The sequence below is a fragment of the Pleurodeles waltl genome, chromosome 7 (genome assembly GCF_031143425.1).
Source record: "Pleurodeles waltl isolate 20211129_DDA chromosome 7, aPleWal1.hap1.20221129, whole genome shotgun sequence".
NCBI classification, from domain to species: Eukaryota; Metazoa; Chordata; class Amphibia; order Caudata; family Salamandridae; genus Pleurodeles; species Pleurodeles waltl.
Genome location: NC_090446.1, coordinates 1,423,881,682 through 1,423,897,819, shown reverse-complemented (window position 1 = coordinate 1,423,897,819; position 16,138 = coordinate 1,423,881,682). Strand labels below are relative to the sequence as shown.

General features: G+C 42.8%; 1 protein-coding gene across 1 annotated transcript; it reads left to right on the top strand.

The window, feature by feature from the left end:
* The first annotated feature begins 2,427 nt into the window (after positions 1-2,427).
* Positions 2,428-13,981, top strand: LOC138246440 (epidermal growth factor-like protein). The gene is made up of 4 exons (XM_069201055.1): positions 2,428-2,551; positions 3,513-3,570; positions 5,450-5,509; positions 11,070-13,981. The coding sequence occupies exons 2-4, from the start codon at positions 3,531-3,533 to the stop codon at positions 11,777-11,779; spliced, it is 810 nt and encodes a 269-aa protein (XP_069057156.1). The 5' UTR covers positions 2,428-2,551; positions 3,513-3,530; the 3' UTR covers positions 11,780-13,981.
* Positions 13,982-16,138: the final 2,157 nt, after the last annotated feature.

Sequence of the window (16,138 nt, the reverse complement as noted above, 5' to 3'; positions counted from 1 at the left end):
GAAAGAACTTCACCGTTTGATGATTGAGTGTAGTTCTGAAATATAAAATAGTTCTGTGCATTCTAAAGGAAGCACTTTGTAGGAGTCGGAATTATAGAACAAATAATTTAAAGTGTGAGGTGGAGAGTAATACTACTTTGGGTGGAGTCAAAGCTCACTCTATGTGTATATTGTATATGTTCGACCTGACCCTTTCTTCAGGGTCATCCCCAAACGTTTTGTCCCCCTCCCTCTCTTTTTTGACCTCATTTTTGTTGGCTTTAGGACTCTAGGCACTTTACCATTGCTGACCAGTGCTAATGTGCAAATGTTCTCTGCTTAAAACATGCTTTCATTGGCTTATCCACAATTGGCATATGTAATTTACTTTTAAATCTCTAGTTCACCATGTGTGCCAAAGGCCCATAAATTAGATACTACTAGTGGGTCTCCAGCGCTAATTGTGCCACCCAGTTAATTAGCACTTCAGCATGTCTCAGGCCTGCCATCGCAGAGCATTTGCAGAGCATTTGTGTGCAATTTTCAACTGCATTGTTGACCTGGCCTGTTGCCAAGCCCACACCTTCCTTTTTAATACATAGAATTCACCGCTAAGATAAGCCCTATACAGGGTTCAGTGTAGGTAAAAAAATAAATTAAAAAAACAGATGTACTTTTAAGTTTTACATGTGCCAATAGTGAAAAAAAAAATTTCAATTCATTTTCACTACTGCAGGGCCTATCTCTCCACTTCAAAGACACAACTGGGGACAACATTGGGAATGCTTTGCTACATTTCAGAAATGTAATTTCTAATTTGGAGACGATGAGACGCCAAATTTTAGTGTCTCTAGAATCACAGTTTAAAATGAAAATTTATGGTGAAGTCCAATTTTAAATTGTTATTCTTAAAATGTCACTTTTAGAAAGTTGCCATTTTCTTACTTTGACCATCTGATGGGCTCTTGGGCATTCCCTCCAGACAGACACACACAAAGGGAACTTAAGTGTGACTGAAGGGTCATCCTCAGCCTGATTGAAAATCCTGGGCAGGATGGAGGGAAGATACACCTGAATGGGCTGTGTTCTGATCCCAAGCAAAGGGCTGCATAACCCCCTGTATTGAGTATGGAGCCTGGGCAAGACAGACAGGGACCCAGTGCACTTAAAAGGCCTCTCTTCGAAGTCTTCCCCACTTCAAAGACACAACTGGGTATATGTACTAGACCCCAGACATCATCAACTCAGTATTCATCTGGGCTTTGTATACTCTGCCAGTAAGAAGGACTGCTGTGCTGCTGAAACGACTGTCACTCTGCTGGACTCCCGCTCTGCTGTGCTGACCGGCTACCTGCTCCCATTCTTGCTTGGTAGTGAAAAGGACTGGATCTGAATCTCTCTAACCCAGAACTAAAGTGACTCCAAGGGTTTGCTGGCTTGCCTCCTGTTTTGTGAAGTCTCAGGAATGAAAAAGACTTCCAACTCACCTGCTACAGCTCCTAGGCCTGTCTTCAACCAGCTCCTGACCCCCAAGAAGCACCTTTCGTGACCTAGGCCCTTGGAAGTGTTTTTTGGCTCCTGAAATCAAGACACACTCGCACTAGTACCACACCGCTCACCAGAAGAATCAGCGTGGGCACAGCAAATTTGTCTCTTCGCACAGCAAGCATTGACCGTCATCAATGTGAGGCTCCAGTCCCCCCATCTGCAACACCTAGCTGACACATCGTGCCCACAGACCACCACCAGCGACGCTCTCCTTGCTCCCAGCGAACTTCTTCCCCACAAATAGACTGTTAGACTAATTCATGAGAAGGTAAAATCTAAGAATGACTTGTCTAGGACTTTGTCAAACCCATGCTTTATCGCTGTCAGCCTGAACTTTTGGATTTAACCTGGTCTAGCGCAACGAGTTAGCTCCGTTTGACACTTTATGGTTTTACGTGCTACATTTCAGTTTATTTTAAAAAAAATCATATATCTACTTCTACTGACTGCACTTTTGTTGTTTTGGTATTGTTTTGTTAATTAAATACAGCTCTATTTTTCTAAACAGGTGTGGTGACGTTTTTGTGTGGTGTTTTCACAGATTTACTATTGAAGTGTTGCACAAATACTTTATACATTACCTCTTAAACCTGACTGCTCTGTGCCAAATCTATCAGAGGATGAGCACAGGCTTACCTAGGGTGTGTTTGTTGATTTACCCCAACTAGGATTGTGGTTCCTGCTTGGATAGGGTGCATACCTCTGCCAACCAGAAACTCAGTTTCTTACAGTATATGTGAAAGATGTGCTAAGAATACATCTTGCAGACATATGTACTGTCAAACCACACCTAAAACATTGAAAGCTGAGATGCAAGTTGTGTAACTTAGTGACGAAGAGTCACAAATCAGGTACTGGAAGCGGGCGTTGGCTCAAATAATGCAATCATCAGAAATGAATAAAAAACAGCATTTGGTGCCCCAGGGAATATTTTGGACTATGTGAACGCTCGCACTGAGATAATCTGCTCATTCCCAGCCGACCTGTGTTGGAAGAACTTCGGAAGTGCTAAGGTCGACAACAGGTATGTTTCAGTTCGCAGTGCTTTCGAGCTCTTAAATTAATGTCCATGAGTTGGGTTTCATTAACATGTTTTCATATTCGCTGTTTTCAGCAATGTTTGCGACCAAAATGTTTAATTTTAGTATGTGATTAAACTATGGCAATATATTCAACGAGTGAGAATTCCTCGTGAAAATTGGTGGTTATTTGCCATTTCTCTTTTCCTTCTTAAACACCATTCCAATAATGATGTTTAATTGTCCTCCGTTTAATTAAATTGTTTTAGTATGTTTACATTTTTCGACTACTGCCTAATAGCAAAGCAGGCAAAGAATACAAACTAAGAACCTTTTTAGAGAAAGAGTACACGAAAGCGCGAAATAGAGTGATAAAATCAGGGTGAGAGGAAATAATTGACCGCCACAATCCGAACTCTGGACTGCAAGAACAGAGGTCACAGACTAATGCTGACAAGTGACAGAGAAAAAGAAGACATATGCAAAAGTCAGAGCGAGAATTAGGGACTAAAAAACACTTTGGCCCAGATTTATACTTTTTGTGCCACATTTGCTTCATTTTGTTACGCAAAAACAGCGCAAACATACAAAATTCAATTAAATGTAGTAAGTTTGCGCTGCTTTTGCGTCAAGAAATGGAGCAAATATGGTGCTAAAAAAGTATAAATCTGGGCCTTAGGGCCTCATTTACGAGGCCCATGGCGCAGGGCGGTGCAGCAAGTGCCCATCACACATTTCACCCTTACAGCTAGGTATATAGGGAAGAGAAATATGCATCAACACCTACAAAAACCAATTAGATAACATTTTTGCAAGCAGTAGGAAAGAAAGTTAACTAGACCGTGAAGGTGCTTTGCAAGCACCATTACATATCGCACCTTCCCCCGCAGTCATTCATGAACCCCTGCCTTATAAAAACAAATCCACATCACCTTCTCATGGTTACTTAACTTCTTTTCTTTGCAGGACAGCTTGACCCTCAGAATGGTGAAGCCAACTTATTATCTTCTTGGGCTGGCAGCAGGTGAGTGGAACCCAAGCTTAAGGGAGAGAGCCTGGACGATCAAATAGAAGAGTAGATTATAATTTAAGACCACACGCCCTCTTGTTCTCAGCCCCTTCAAAGGCCAGGGGTTGTGAGGTTAATAGCCCTATTACTGGAAGGGACTTGAATTTTGTTCTCCATTTTTTAACAAGTCATAGAACAAGCCCAAATTGTGTATTGTGTCATCACTTCATATTCTATTGAGTTGGCGCAATAACTTCTAGATATTGACTGATCGTTTGTCCAACAGTTAGTCCTTGACCTCTGGAACAGCACCGCCATCATCTCTTTACTTACTAGGATTCTCTTTATGGCCCGTTCAGTACTTGCTTGCAAAACTATAGGTGACGGTGAAATCGACCCACACATCTAAAGCACATCCTATACACTTTCATGCAGAAAAAACAGCAAGAATTACATTAAAACATCTCCAAAGTGCCATTGGCTGATTCCAAGACCAGGAGCGTAGTTTGCTCACTAAGACTGAGGAATGTGGGAGTGGGAGGATTGTGCGGAATGAGCTTCAAGTTTCCCAAATATCATGCTGGGATTTCATGTTAACAAACTTTATATGAGAAGCACAACACGATGGGGGTGTAAAGGGGCAGTGGAAAGAGACAGGAGCTCGGATTGCTAGGCGCACTTAAAACATAAAAGGTTTAAACAAATCAACCTTTTAATGCCTTCAAAACAGAGGCAGAGAGAGTGTGAGAGTGTGTGTTTATGGAAAGTATGATGGAACAATCTAAAAAACGACCACATCTTTACAACGCATGCCTTTACCACGCATACCTTTACAATGAATTTCATTGTAAAAGCATGTTTGGTAAAGGAACACGTGTGATAAATTCTCTCCTTATCTGTCCCCTAACATCTGATACCATACTCCACAGTGCCTAAGCCCTAACAACTGCCCCTTCCACCACCTGCCCTGACCCCTCAACCCCACCCTGACCCTTAAAAGTAACCCTGCCCTGTCCTAAGAACTGCCCTAAATAGCCCACCCCTGCTGTGAACCCTAAAATCTATCCTGCCCTGTCCTAAAATCTACAGACCCCCTTCCCCTGCCCTTTACCATAAAACCTTCCCCACCCCCAACCCCAACCTTACCGCCTCCACCCTGAACCCTAATACCTACCCCACCCTGTCTTTAAAATCTTTGACGCTAGTGTAGCAAAGCGCCACAATAGCATAAAAAATGTTGATGCTATTGTCCTAACGATTGCCATGATGTGACGTATTGTAAATATGGCACAACCATGGTGTCGTTGGGTAGATATGTAGGCAGAGGAAACACAAGAAAAGTTGCCCATTAGGACTGGTGCACCACTTTCTTGTCAACATTCCCCTATATTCCAGCAAAATACATATTACAGAAGGGCCACTTCATAATACTGAATTGCTCTGGGGGATGCAAAAAGTGGGCATACACGTTGTTGCACCACAGGGGCAATTTCTGTCTTTCCTATGTGTGCTCGTGACTAAACAATTGGTTGAAGTAAATAATGTCTGTTTTTTATCACTTGACCTATGACCTGATAGATTTGATCCAAAATCTCATTAGACCACTTATATAATTGGATGAAACCTACATGGTTTAGTATGACATTTTTCATAGTAAATATTTGGTGGAGAGTCTTTTTGAGCAGTACTTTGTATGGTGTCCAATGAGAAGTCAATTGCTTTCCATTTTACTTTTTTTTCACATTTTATTTACTTTCTGCTGCCGCAAACTAAACGGCATAGTGATCCTCAGCATAATTCTAGCATGGTGATCCTAACTTGTATGTTTATCGATAACGAAATTTGCAAAAAGATAAGTTACAATATGGTGCTTCCATTTTTGTTTATATTTCAGTGCTAATTGCGATGCTTGGAACTATAAAATGTGATGATGATGATGGGAATGATGACATTGGTAAGTAAACATCACACATGTATCATTCTGGGCGCAGGGATCCATTACTCTTCATGCCTCATTTTGTACCATAGTATATTATCTCTTCACAATTAAATTGATTGAATGAATCTGCTTTGTGATGTTACTATAAAAGTTTTGTTTACCTGAAGGCAATGCCAGGGCTAACACAAAGAAGAGGGTAAGGGATATGAGTAGTGGTAGCCGTAGGTTTGAAAAAAATGCCAATATAGTAATTGTCAGAGGTTGATCTTTGCATCAGTCTAATTATATTTTCCAAATCAACAGTGAGGTTTCTTCCTGTTGCTTTTGTTCTTATTCTATTCCTTGTTACTCTTCCTCTCATTCCATACTCTCCCTTTTGTCTTTCTTTTCTTCTGTGCTCACTTTCTCCCTCTCTCTCTCTCTTAGAGCAGAGCTGTCTGTCTGGGCAGAATCTGATCCTATGCAGCTCAGCGACTGTATCTCCCAAAAACCCACCTCTGAGCTGCTTTTCCTTAATACTATGGAAATCTCACTTCGAGTGAGTCTCATGCAGGAGATGGTGACAGGAGGAGGTGAGATGCCTGGGTCATGGCAGATGGTTTGGCCACACTCCAGTAACAACTATTGCAATGTGATGTGGCATTCACACTCCCTAAGAAGAGGTCAGCAGAGATATTAATCACAAAACATCGATGTTTCCCCTTGCTAGAGGGGTGGACGCCTTCAAGCGCTAACATTAGGGGCTACTTTCATTGTGCATCATTCACACCTTCACAAAAAAATGGTTATGTTAGACTTTTCATCCTTGACGTGGTCTCCCTTAACTTTTTGCCTCCTTTACAAAATGTGTATGTAATTGGTTATCCATGACTGAAATATTTGATTTACTAGTAAGTCCCTAGTAAAGTGCACTAGAGGTGCCCAGGGCCTGTAAACTAAATGCTACTAGTGGGCCTGCAGCACTGGTTGTGCCACCCACATAAGTAGCTCTGTAATCATGTCTCAGGCCTGCCACTGCAGTGTCTGTGTGCAGTTTTAACAGTAAATTCGACTTGGCAAGTGTACCCACTTACCAGGCCTAAACCTTCCCTTTTCTTACAAGTAAGGCACCCCCAAGGTGGGCCCTTGGTAGTCCAAAGGGCAGGGTGCAGTGTGTGGTTATGGTAGGACATATAGGAATGTGTTTTATATGTCTTAACAGTGAAATATTGCTAAATTCGTTTTTCACTGTTGCAAGGCCTGTCCCTCTCATAGGTTAACATGGGAGCTACCTTTAAATGTGATTAAAGTGTAGATTCCCTTTGGGAGCGGATGGACATGTGGAGTTTGGGGTATCTGAGCTCACAATTGGAAAATACATCTTCGAGTGAAGTTGATTTTAAGATTGTGTGTTTGAAAATGCCACTTTTAGAAAGTGAGCATTGTCTTGCTTATACCATTTCTGTGACTCTGCCTGTTTGTGGATTCCCAGTCTGGGTCAGTTTGACAGTTGGGCTGGTTGCACCTCACACTAGACAGTGACACAAACGGAGCTGGGGTGTAGTCTGCTGTGCTAGGGATGAGCTATCTGTGCTAGGAAGGAGGGGAGGAGTGGCCCCTCACATCTGAAAGGGCTGTGCCTGCCCTCACACAATGCAGTCTCCAACCCCATGGTGAGTGTCTGGGGCATGGCCTGGGCAAGGCAGGATTTCACAAACAAGAAAGACTTTACAGTGCAGTCTCCAACCCCATGGTGAGTGTCTGGGGCCTGGCCTGGGCAAGGCAGGATTTCACAAACAAGAAAGACTTTGCTTTGAAGTAGGCCTACTTCAAAGGAGAAATTGGGTATACGAAGGGCACCCAAAACCACAGACTTTAGAACACTTCAGGAAACCAAGAGGAACCTCTGCCTGGAGAAGAGCTGAAGAGCTGAGGAAGAAGAGCTGACCTGCCTTTGACTGTGCTTTGTGGAGCTATCCTGCAGTTGCTGCTTCTGCCTGTGCTGGAGGACAAAGACTGGACTTTGTGTTGCCTTCCTTCTTGTGAAGGTATCCAAGGGCTTGATTTAGAGCTTGCCTCCTGTTGTTTGAAGTCTCAGGGACAGCAAAGACTTCTTTCTGCCAGCACCTGGAGTCTCTGGAGAGACTCCTGCTCTGACAATTGGTACCCTATCCAGTCCCTGTGCCCTTGAAAGGAAAGCTGGTGGAAATCCAATAAAATCGACTTCGGGCGACTTCGGACCGCCGCCGCTGCTGAATCCGGTGACGCCGCCTGCAACCGACTCCGTGATCTTTGCTGGAACCTTTGCAGGCCAGACGCCGCTGCAGACCCGACTTCTCTATGCCAGCACCTGGAGCCACTGGAGAGACTTCTACTCTGCCAAGTGGTACCTATCCAGTTCCTGGGACCCTGAGAAGAGAATCTGGCAGCCCAAGAGTGAGAGACCCACGCACAGACCGCCATGCGTGGAAAAGATCTGGAAGATCGACACCCACGGCTGGAGAAATGATGTGCAGCATCGCTGACAGAGGCTGTTGAGATTGCAACCCTCGTTGCGTGGTTTTTGGATCATAGTGCAGCTGGATTTCTGACGCGAACACCGCTGGGCATGTAAAAACAACGCACGGCCTGCCCGGACCCGAGAGTGCTGACCGGATCGACGCATCGCTCTCCTTCGGAGAGAAGAAACGACACCCACCCTGACCAACGAAAGGAGAAATGACGCAAGGTCTCGCTTGTGAGTGAAATCGATGCATCGCAAGCCCTTTTTGATGCACACTTGCCCGAGCAGGTTTATTTTGACGCACCCAAGGTACATTTTCACGCTAACAGTGTTAGTGTGTGTTTAAAATTACATGAAGTCTTGTTTCGCCTTTTCAGTGATAACTTGACTTGTGTATTGTGGATTGTTGTCGTTTTGGTCTTGTTTTGTTTAGATAAATATTTCCTATTTTTCTGAACCTGTGTTGTGCCATTTTGTAGTGTTTTCATTAAGTTACTGTGTGTGTTGGTACATATATTTTAAACCTAGCACTCTGAAGTTAAGCCTACTGCTCGTGCCAAGCTACCAAGGGGGTAAGCAGGGATTAGCTGAGAGTGATTCTCTTTTACCCTGACTAGAGTGAGGGTCCTTGCGTGGACAGGGGGTAACCTGACAGCCAACCAAAGAGCCCATTTCTAACAGGCTACAACTCGGAAATTGATGTGTTCTACCAGTATATGTAACACCTTTTAAATGTATAAATTGTATATTCCAGTCATGTTATTTGCAATCTATTTATGTCAAATATGATACAAATGACTTTAAGTATCTTCTGCATATTGCTATATGCATTTGTCTGCAGGTCTTGTGACGTTACTACTTCTCCATCCTTGCTTACCAGCTTATTTTTGGTGATTTTTGTTGACACTCTAGCATCCTCTTGTGGATAGTTGTGGAACCATCTTACAAATAGGTAGTACTTATGTACATCTCACCAACAAGGCTCTGGTCTCAACACTGACTTCATGATTATTTCCTTATTGCTCCAAGTTACAATGTACATCATTTCGACTTGTTCCCTCCTCTACTAATTGTTGTGTCATTTTCTTCTTATGTAGCCAATACTTTGTCTCTGGGTAGGTTTAACCTTTAGAAGCAACAAAACACACATGCAGTTAACTGGATTGATAACCAGTGGAAAGACAAACCTTAGTCTTGAAATAAGTTGACTTTTTCCCCAAAATGTTTAACATTTTATGTGCTTATGTAGTAAAAGGCAACGGGAACAGTGCATATATGGGGTCTGATTTAAGAAACGTGGTGCTGCATGCATTGCAGCACCACTTTTCTTTTGCCCCATAGTGCCCTCCCAAAGCCAAGATGTGGGCGTCATATTCAAGACACAGTGCACCATGGCAGTAGTTACGGAACTAGCGTCAAAATCTTTGTTGCTAGTTTGGCGCTTTGGAGGATTAACGTCAAAAATGTCGACTCTAATCCTACAAAGCACATTGAGGCCCAAGCATTAAAACCTTTTAGAATTCTTTGCACCATTTTTTCAGCACCCCTGAAGGAGGAATGCCCCCCTTGCATACATTATGCCAAGTGCATGCATAATGTGGCGCAAGGGGTTATAAAGGGGTGCAATGCATGCATTGCGCCACTTTGTAAATATGGGTCAGTAACTTTGTACTCGTATGGCCACATTACCATAAAATAAATGATGCTAATGTGGTGCAAGGAGGCGCTAAGCCCTCTCAAATCTGGGCTATAGTCTTTTGCAGCACCAAAGCACGACCAAGGTCAATAGATAAACAAAAATACAATTTCCACTAAATAATCGAATTTATTGATTTCAGTTGCACAAAATGATGCAGATCTGATGTAGGAATCAGGCAATATTTTTAAAAAATCAATGTTATTTGGTTTCAAACAACTTCTGATGTAACAATTCCGCTACAGAAGTGGACACTGGGGAACAGCTGTGCACTGAAACAATACAAATCCTCGAGGTATTTTTGAGCAGTTCAGTTTTTGAAGAAATAATGTCTTCTAAAAACACAGCCTAAGTCTCTTGCAGGAAGTGATTGGAAATTCATGTCACAATCTTCAGAACTTGTGGTGAACAGTCTGTGCTTCAAGGGTCCCAAGCCTTCAGGAACTCTTCACACTCTTCTTAAGGTGAAACACCGTGGATTTCCATGAGAGAGAGACTTTTTTAGCACTCTCAGAAGGACCACGACCTGATATTCAGTTACTAATGTTTTTCATACGGCATTTTAGTACACCCCGGGTATATTTACTAAGAATTCCTGCAATGAGGCGTAGCATTGTGTGGTCAGGAAAAAGATGAACAGCTCCATATTTATAAAGATATAGCACTATTCAGCTCCTTCAATGCGCTGACACATGGGTGGCTGCCTAGTGGTAATGCAGGTACTTTGTGCATGGTTCAAGATACCTTCCTACACAAAGACAATCTCTAGTGGCATATTTCTCTTTCTATGTGTGCTGTATAAAACAGCACACATGGAAAGAGGAAGTCAGAAGGAGAACAGATGATATTATTCTCCTTGTTACACCTCTGTCAGGTAGGTGCACCATTTTTGTTTGTAAATCTGGGTGCGTGTCAAAATCCATGCTTGGCTGCACTGGCACACCCATGTAATGCCTACCCATTGCAAAGTAACTCAGGTTCAGTCTAAAGTCAAAGGCTCCCTCTTGTCAATGACACTCTAATACATATATGGTACAACCTTCTTGGGAACCCAAATTCAGCAAATCTACAAAAAACATTTGTCTATTCATTCACGTTTACAATCGGTTATATTACTTTCTGCTAGAAAAACAGGTGGTGATTTGGTGCGTATTGTTGCAGAGCCCATACCTTCTGCCCCATCCTTGCTTCTCATACAGCACGAGGCTCAGATCAGAGCCTTGACATCTCTGTGAGTCAAAAACATGCTATGCTTGGATGCTGCTGTATTGTACTAAATAGGATAAATATTAATACTAGAAGCTGTTCTTAAAAATGCATTGATATATGATTATAAACTACAGTGCACTGGGACATTTGATAAATGATTTATATTAATACTATCATTTCCCTTTTAGAAAAGTGTGATGAGAACATGGAATTCTCACCCTGTGGTAGATCCTGCCAAAGAACCTGTCAGAATATTTCCAATATGGGGCCAACTAAGAGCTGCACGGAGGAATGCCAGCCAGGATGCTCATGTGTGTTTGGGTATGTCCTACAGAATGGGAAATGCATACCTGAAAAGAACTGTCCCTGTACGGAGAACGCAGAATATAAGGAGTGTGGCGGGGTCTGCCGATTTACTTGTGAAGATGTGGCCAACATGGGGGCTCCGAAGATTTGCCCAATGATCTGCACTGGAGGATGTGCCTGCAAGGATGGTTATGCCTTACAATCCGGTAAATGCATCCCACAGAAAGAGTGTCCCTGCAAGGAAAATGCGCAATACAATGACTGTGGCACTTGTCGGAGAACCTGCGAGGATGTGGCTAATAACGTCACTGAAAAACCTTGCACCAAGGACTGCAAGTACGGATGCTTCTGTAATAAGGGATATGTCTTAAACTCCACTGAATGTGTCCTTGAGAAGGAATGTCCCTGCAATAACCATGCACACTATGAGACCTGTGGCACTGCATGCCCAATCACATGTGATAATCACCTCAATCCACCAAAATCTTGCATAGAGCCATGTGTGCTAGGGTGCTTCTGTGACAAGGGCTATGTGAAGTCTGGTAACACGTGTGTACGTCCAGAGCAGTGCCCCAGAACAATCAGCTCATAAAGCAGTGGGGCAATGTCTTCATGGCTCTCTGGACTCTATCTAGGATGTAAACATACCTGATTCACAATGGTAAACTTATAAATGTACAATCAAGGGGATTTTTCTGCAAAGCAAAACAGATAAAATAAATGTACTCCACTGAAATAACGTTGTACATCAGGGACTTCCAAGTTAAAAAAATAGAAGTGTGATTAAGAATATCATAGAGAACAGTAGCAGAGTTAAGGTTTCGACAAAAACTACACATTCAAGGCATGCTAGTGTACGTTTTTTGCGAATAAACTCATGGTGAATTCATTTCTTATCTGTGCCCTCTTCCCTACACACAAATCTCCACTTCGCCTGTAAATATCTCATTGCACAAGTGGCACAGGCAAAACAAAACACCATATCGCCAACCCTGCAATGATAATGTCCAACCTTAGGTCTGCAGTGTCTGGGATTTGTAAATACTGTCGTGCTCTGATACCAGTTATTCTCTGGGGGAGCATTAACTAGTAAACAAACAATACAAAGCTACTAAAAGTCACACTTTCGTGGTCTATCATTCACAATGCACATACCAGCGAGAATACTCCATATCGTGTCATTGCAACGCTCTGTGTGTTGGGAGCCTTTAAGACTAAAAGATAAACTATAGTTTCTAATAAGCATTATAATGGCGGTTAAAAGCTTGAGCTGGCTGACTTCGGTCTGATTCATTCGACATTATTATGTTCATCTAACTTGAACATTCTTTCGAAGTGGGATGAATGAAATATTTAGATCTCTGCTGTAGAGATGTATTTGTAGTGTCTATGCCAAAAGTTACAATCTCATTAAGGCAGCTCAGTAGGTAAGGTGCTAGGTTTGAGAGTACATACAGGTTTTCCCCCTCATGAAAGGCTCAGTGAGTTATATATGTGCCTGTAAGAGAGCACCAAATGCAAGACGAAAAAAGGAAAGAGCATTCAACAAAATGTGGGCCTCATTTTCAAAGTTTTGGCGCAGGGCAGTGTCGCAAGCATTTTTGCTTCTCTGCCCTGCATTAAAACAAAACGGTAGGAATGCGCCATATCTGTAAGATACCGTGCATTCCTGTACTTGTACCCTGCACTGCCTCACAAGTTGCTGCAATCCGCCAATGCAAGCACACTTGCACCATGCTGCAAGGATGCCTCCATTGCAGGGATGATTTTTTTTTATGCAGGAAGGCACAACTTCCTGCACAAAAAGTGCAGGAGGGGACACCTTCCTCCACAAAAACAATCACAAGAGGAATTTTCCTCCTTCTATGTGTGCTGGGCAGCACACATGGAAAGAGGAAAAAACAGGGAAATATAATGTTATTTCTCCCCATTATGCCACCCTTACGCCACCCTGGGGGCGGCGTAGGAAACTGACGCATTCCCAGGTTAACAAAAACTTGTAAATCTGGGAATGCGTCAGATTCCTTGGGTGTTGCCTGGGGCCACCCACAACAACACCCATGGAATGGCCCTTTCAAGCATGCATGAAAGGGGGTCCATATCAACAAGGACATGTAAAGCCACTCAAAGTGGCTTTGAGCGGCCTTGTAGATATGGCCTTGCAGCCTGTCCCGCCTGTGCACTGGCGGCACAGGCCGTTTGTAAATGTAATCTGCATGTAAAGTCCCATTAAAATCTTTTCCAAGACTCTTGAAAAAGTGGTCTTTCCCCCATCCAGTCTAATGAGTTTTCAATTCCACTCTGCCATAATACATTGCTTATGGAGGAAACACCACTTAAAGAGATCTTCAAAATGTACCATTTATGGTGCTGGCGGAATGTACTTGGTGTGTTTCTCACTCTATGTTCAAATGTCTCCTAAAACATCTTGCTTTGGCCTAGTTTGCTGAACGAATGCACTATTTATCACTGCTTGCATTAACATATCCTGAAGGTATGTGCTACACAGAAATAAATAATCGTGCTGGTCTCATTTGGTCATATATGTACATTTTATTCCTCTAACTACTTCAGCTACATCTCTACATGGCATGACATGCCCAGCTGTACTCATTCCCAGCTGTATTAATCCCAGGCTCCATTAGCACTTGTTATCCAGATACATAGGTTGCTTAGTGGCCCATTTTATTTTATATTCCTCCATTAACAACACTTTTCCGTCAGACCAATATTTGGTGTTTTTTTTCGTCCAGATGCTGCTCAATAAATGAAAATAAATTCTTATAAACCTTGACATTCCTTGCGGTGTGACGTTTTTGACTCTAGTATTGGGCCCTGGCAGAATCTTATCATCTCAAGTTCCCCTTGTGCTGCGTGCTCTGCACCCCATCACAACTCATGCCCGATTATGGGTGGTCCATTAACTTTGATGAGCCGTGGCTCACAGGAGTTACTGGTCCCACTGAATTAAAACTTGTGCGTTTCTCCCAGGCAAACTGGTGATAACGGCAACTAAAATCCTGTGGTGAAGCACTGGGGAGAACCTGGATATGGACGCAAAAAGACCTATTCACACATTTTATTACATTAAAAAAGTATAATTCCTCTGTTTCCCTGCCCAGAATTTACCAGAGTCCTCGGTAATGACAGTTAAAAGGCACAGATAATGGGGATCACAGAGTCACTCAATATGTTACACTGTGAAATATTGGTGACTAGTGCTCTTGCCAGGGGTCTGTGAAGTTCCATAATTGCAACCAGGGTGAGACTTGAGAATAAAAAGCAGCCCTGGCACAAAAGCTCCAACCAGGTGCGCACTCGTCTTCTCCTCGCCCTCTCTCTTTCCATCCATCCTCTCTCCTTCACTCTCTTCTCCATTTCTGCGAGCTCTCTCTGCCCCTCTCTCTCTTGATGCCCGCTGTGCCTGCTGCAGTTAATATCAAGTAGCTGTGAAAAGTGGCAGAGGCAACAGGGGCGGCCCAGGCTTTTAAACTGGCAGCCAATGGTTCCAGCCATGCAGCGGCATGCCCAGTGCAATAAAAGGCCGACCAGCCCTGTTTGTAAGCACCTGTAATTATTGTAAAAACTATGTTCGCCGCAAGAAATACCCGAACATGCTTCCACAAGAAAACTGTGACTTAGCCTGAGGAAAAGCTAAACATGGCACACAGTCCTAGGCATCAGAAATACTTGTGAGTTACCAGAAGGACACATTTTCAGAGTACTGCTGATAATCTGATGTCAGTTCATTTTTCAATACTTCGACATAGTAGTGTCATTTTTTTTCATTGCTCATCTCTGGACTACAAATAGTACTGGGTCAATTTCGAAACTTTATATCCTCTCCACTCAAACCCGCAGTGGAACTAGAAAGTACAGTGGAAAATGCACAGATGATATGTGTGCCAGTATTTAAGCGGTATTTCTATAGCACCTATAGCACCAGCATAGCCATGAGGCAGCTGAACACTTTATATGGTCAAAGTGATGCTTAAAGTTGGCGAGTAATAGGAGAGGAAGCTGAGTTGTAATTGATTTATGCATTTTGATGTTATATTCGTTAGAGGTGAGTCTTTTCTAAATTGGAGCATGGTGTGGCAGTCCTGATGAATAAGGGGATGTTGTTCCAGATGATTTGTGCATAGAAAGAAAAAGCCTGTTGTTTAGTTTTTATTTCTTGCACTTATTAGTCTGCAGTCTGAAGATATCCTGACTGAGGCTGTGGAGAGAAAAACCAGAGTCTGGTCAGCTTGTCTGCAATCTAAGCGTGGATGTTTGAGTAGGCTTTGCAAAAGAAGCAGCTAGTTTGGATGATGTTGCATGCTGGACAATGGAGTATCCGTCAGGCTGGCGGTGATGTGATGATAGTTGATGAGATGGGCTGTGGTATGTATGTTGCCCTTAACAGGTGCCTGTGTGGAGTCTGGGAAGCCAAGGAGTAGGGCATTATCACCATTCAGATCAAGAGTATAAGGGCATAAACAGAAGTCATTTTCTGGAAGAAACAGTTTGATTTTCTTTATAAGACAGAGCTGGAAACAGGCTGGCCTTTATTTTTGGGCAAGGTTTTTCTTGAGGGAGATGGTGGTGTGCCGGGTGAATCCAAGTGATTTGGTATTTGATGAGAGTTGTAGTTCAAAACTGCCAGGGTTCATGTCATTGAGCCAGGTTGGTTCTGTATCTTGTTTGTTGTTCTGAATAAATAACAGATAATTCTGTCTCAATTGGGTTTAGCTTCAGGTAGGTGCTAGGCATCCACGTCTGGATGATGTGCAAGCAATGTTTGAGGCAGAAATACATTTTTCTTTCAAACATCTAATGCCTGGCAGGAGGAACAGCCCTGAATTTGGTTTTTCATTAAAAAGTCTGTAGAAGGGCAAAGGACCCAGCTGGCAAGTGATGCCTTCTACGAAATATGTATTTTACCAGTCAACGTCAAATTCCACAACAC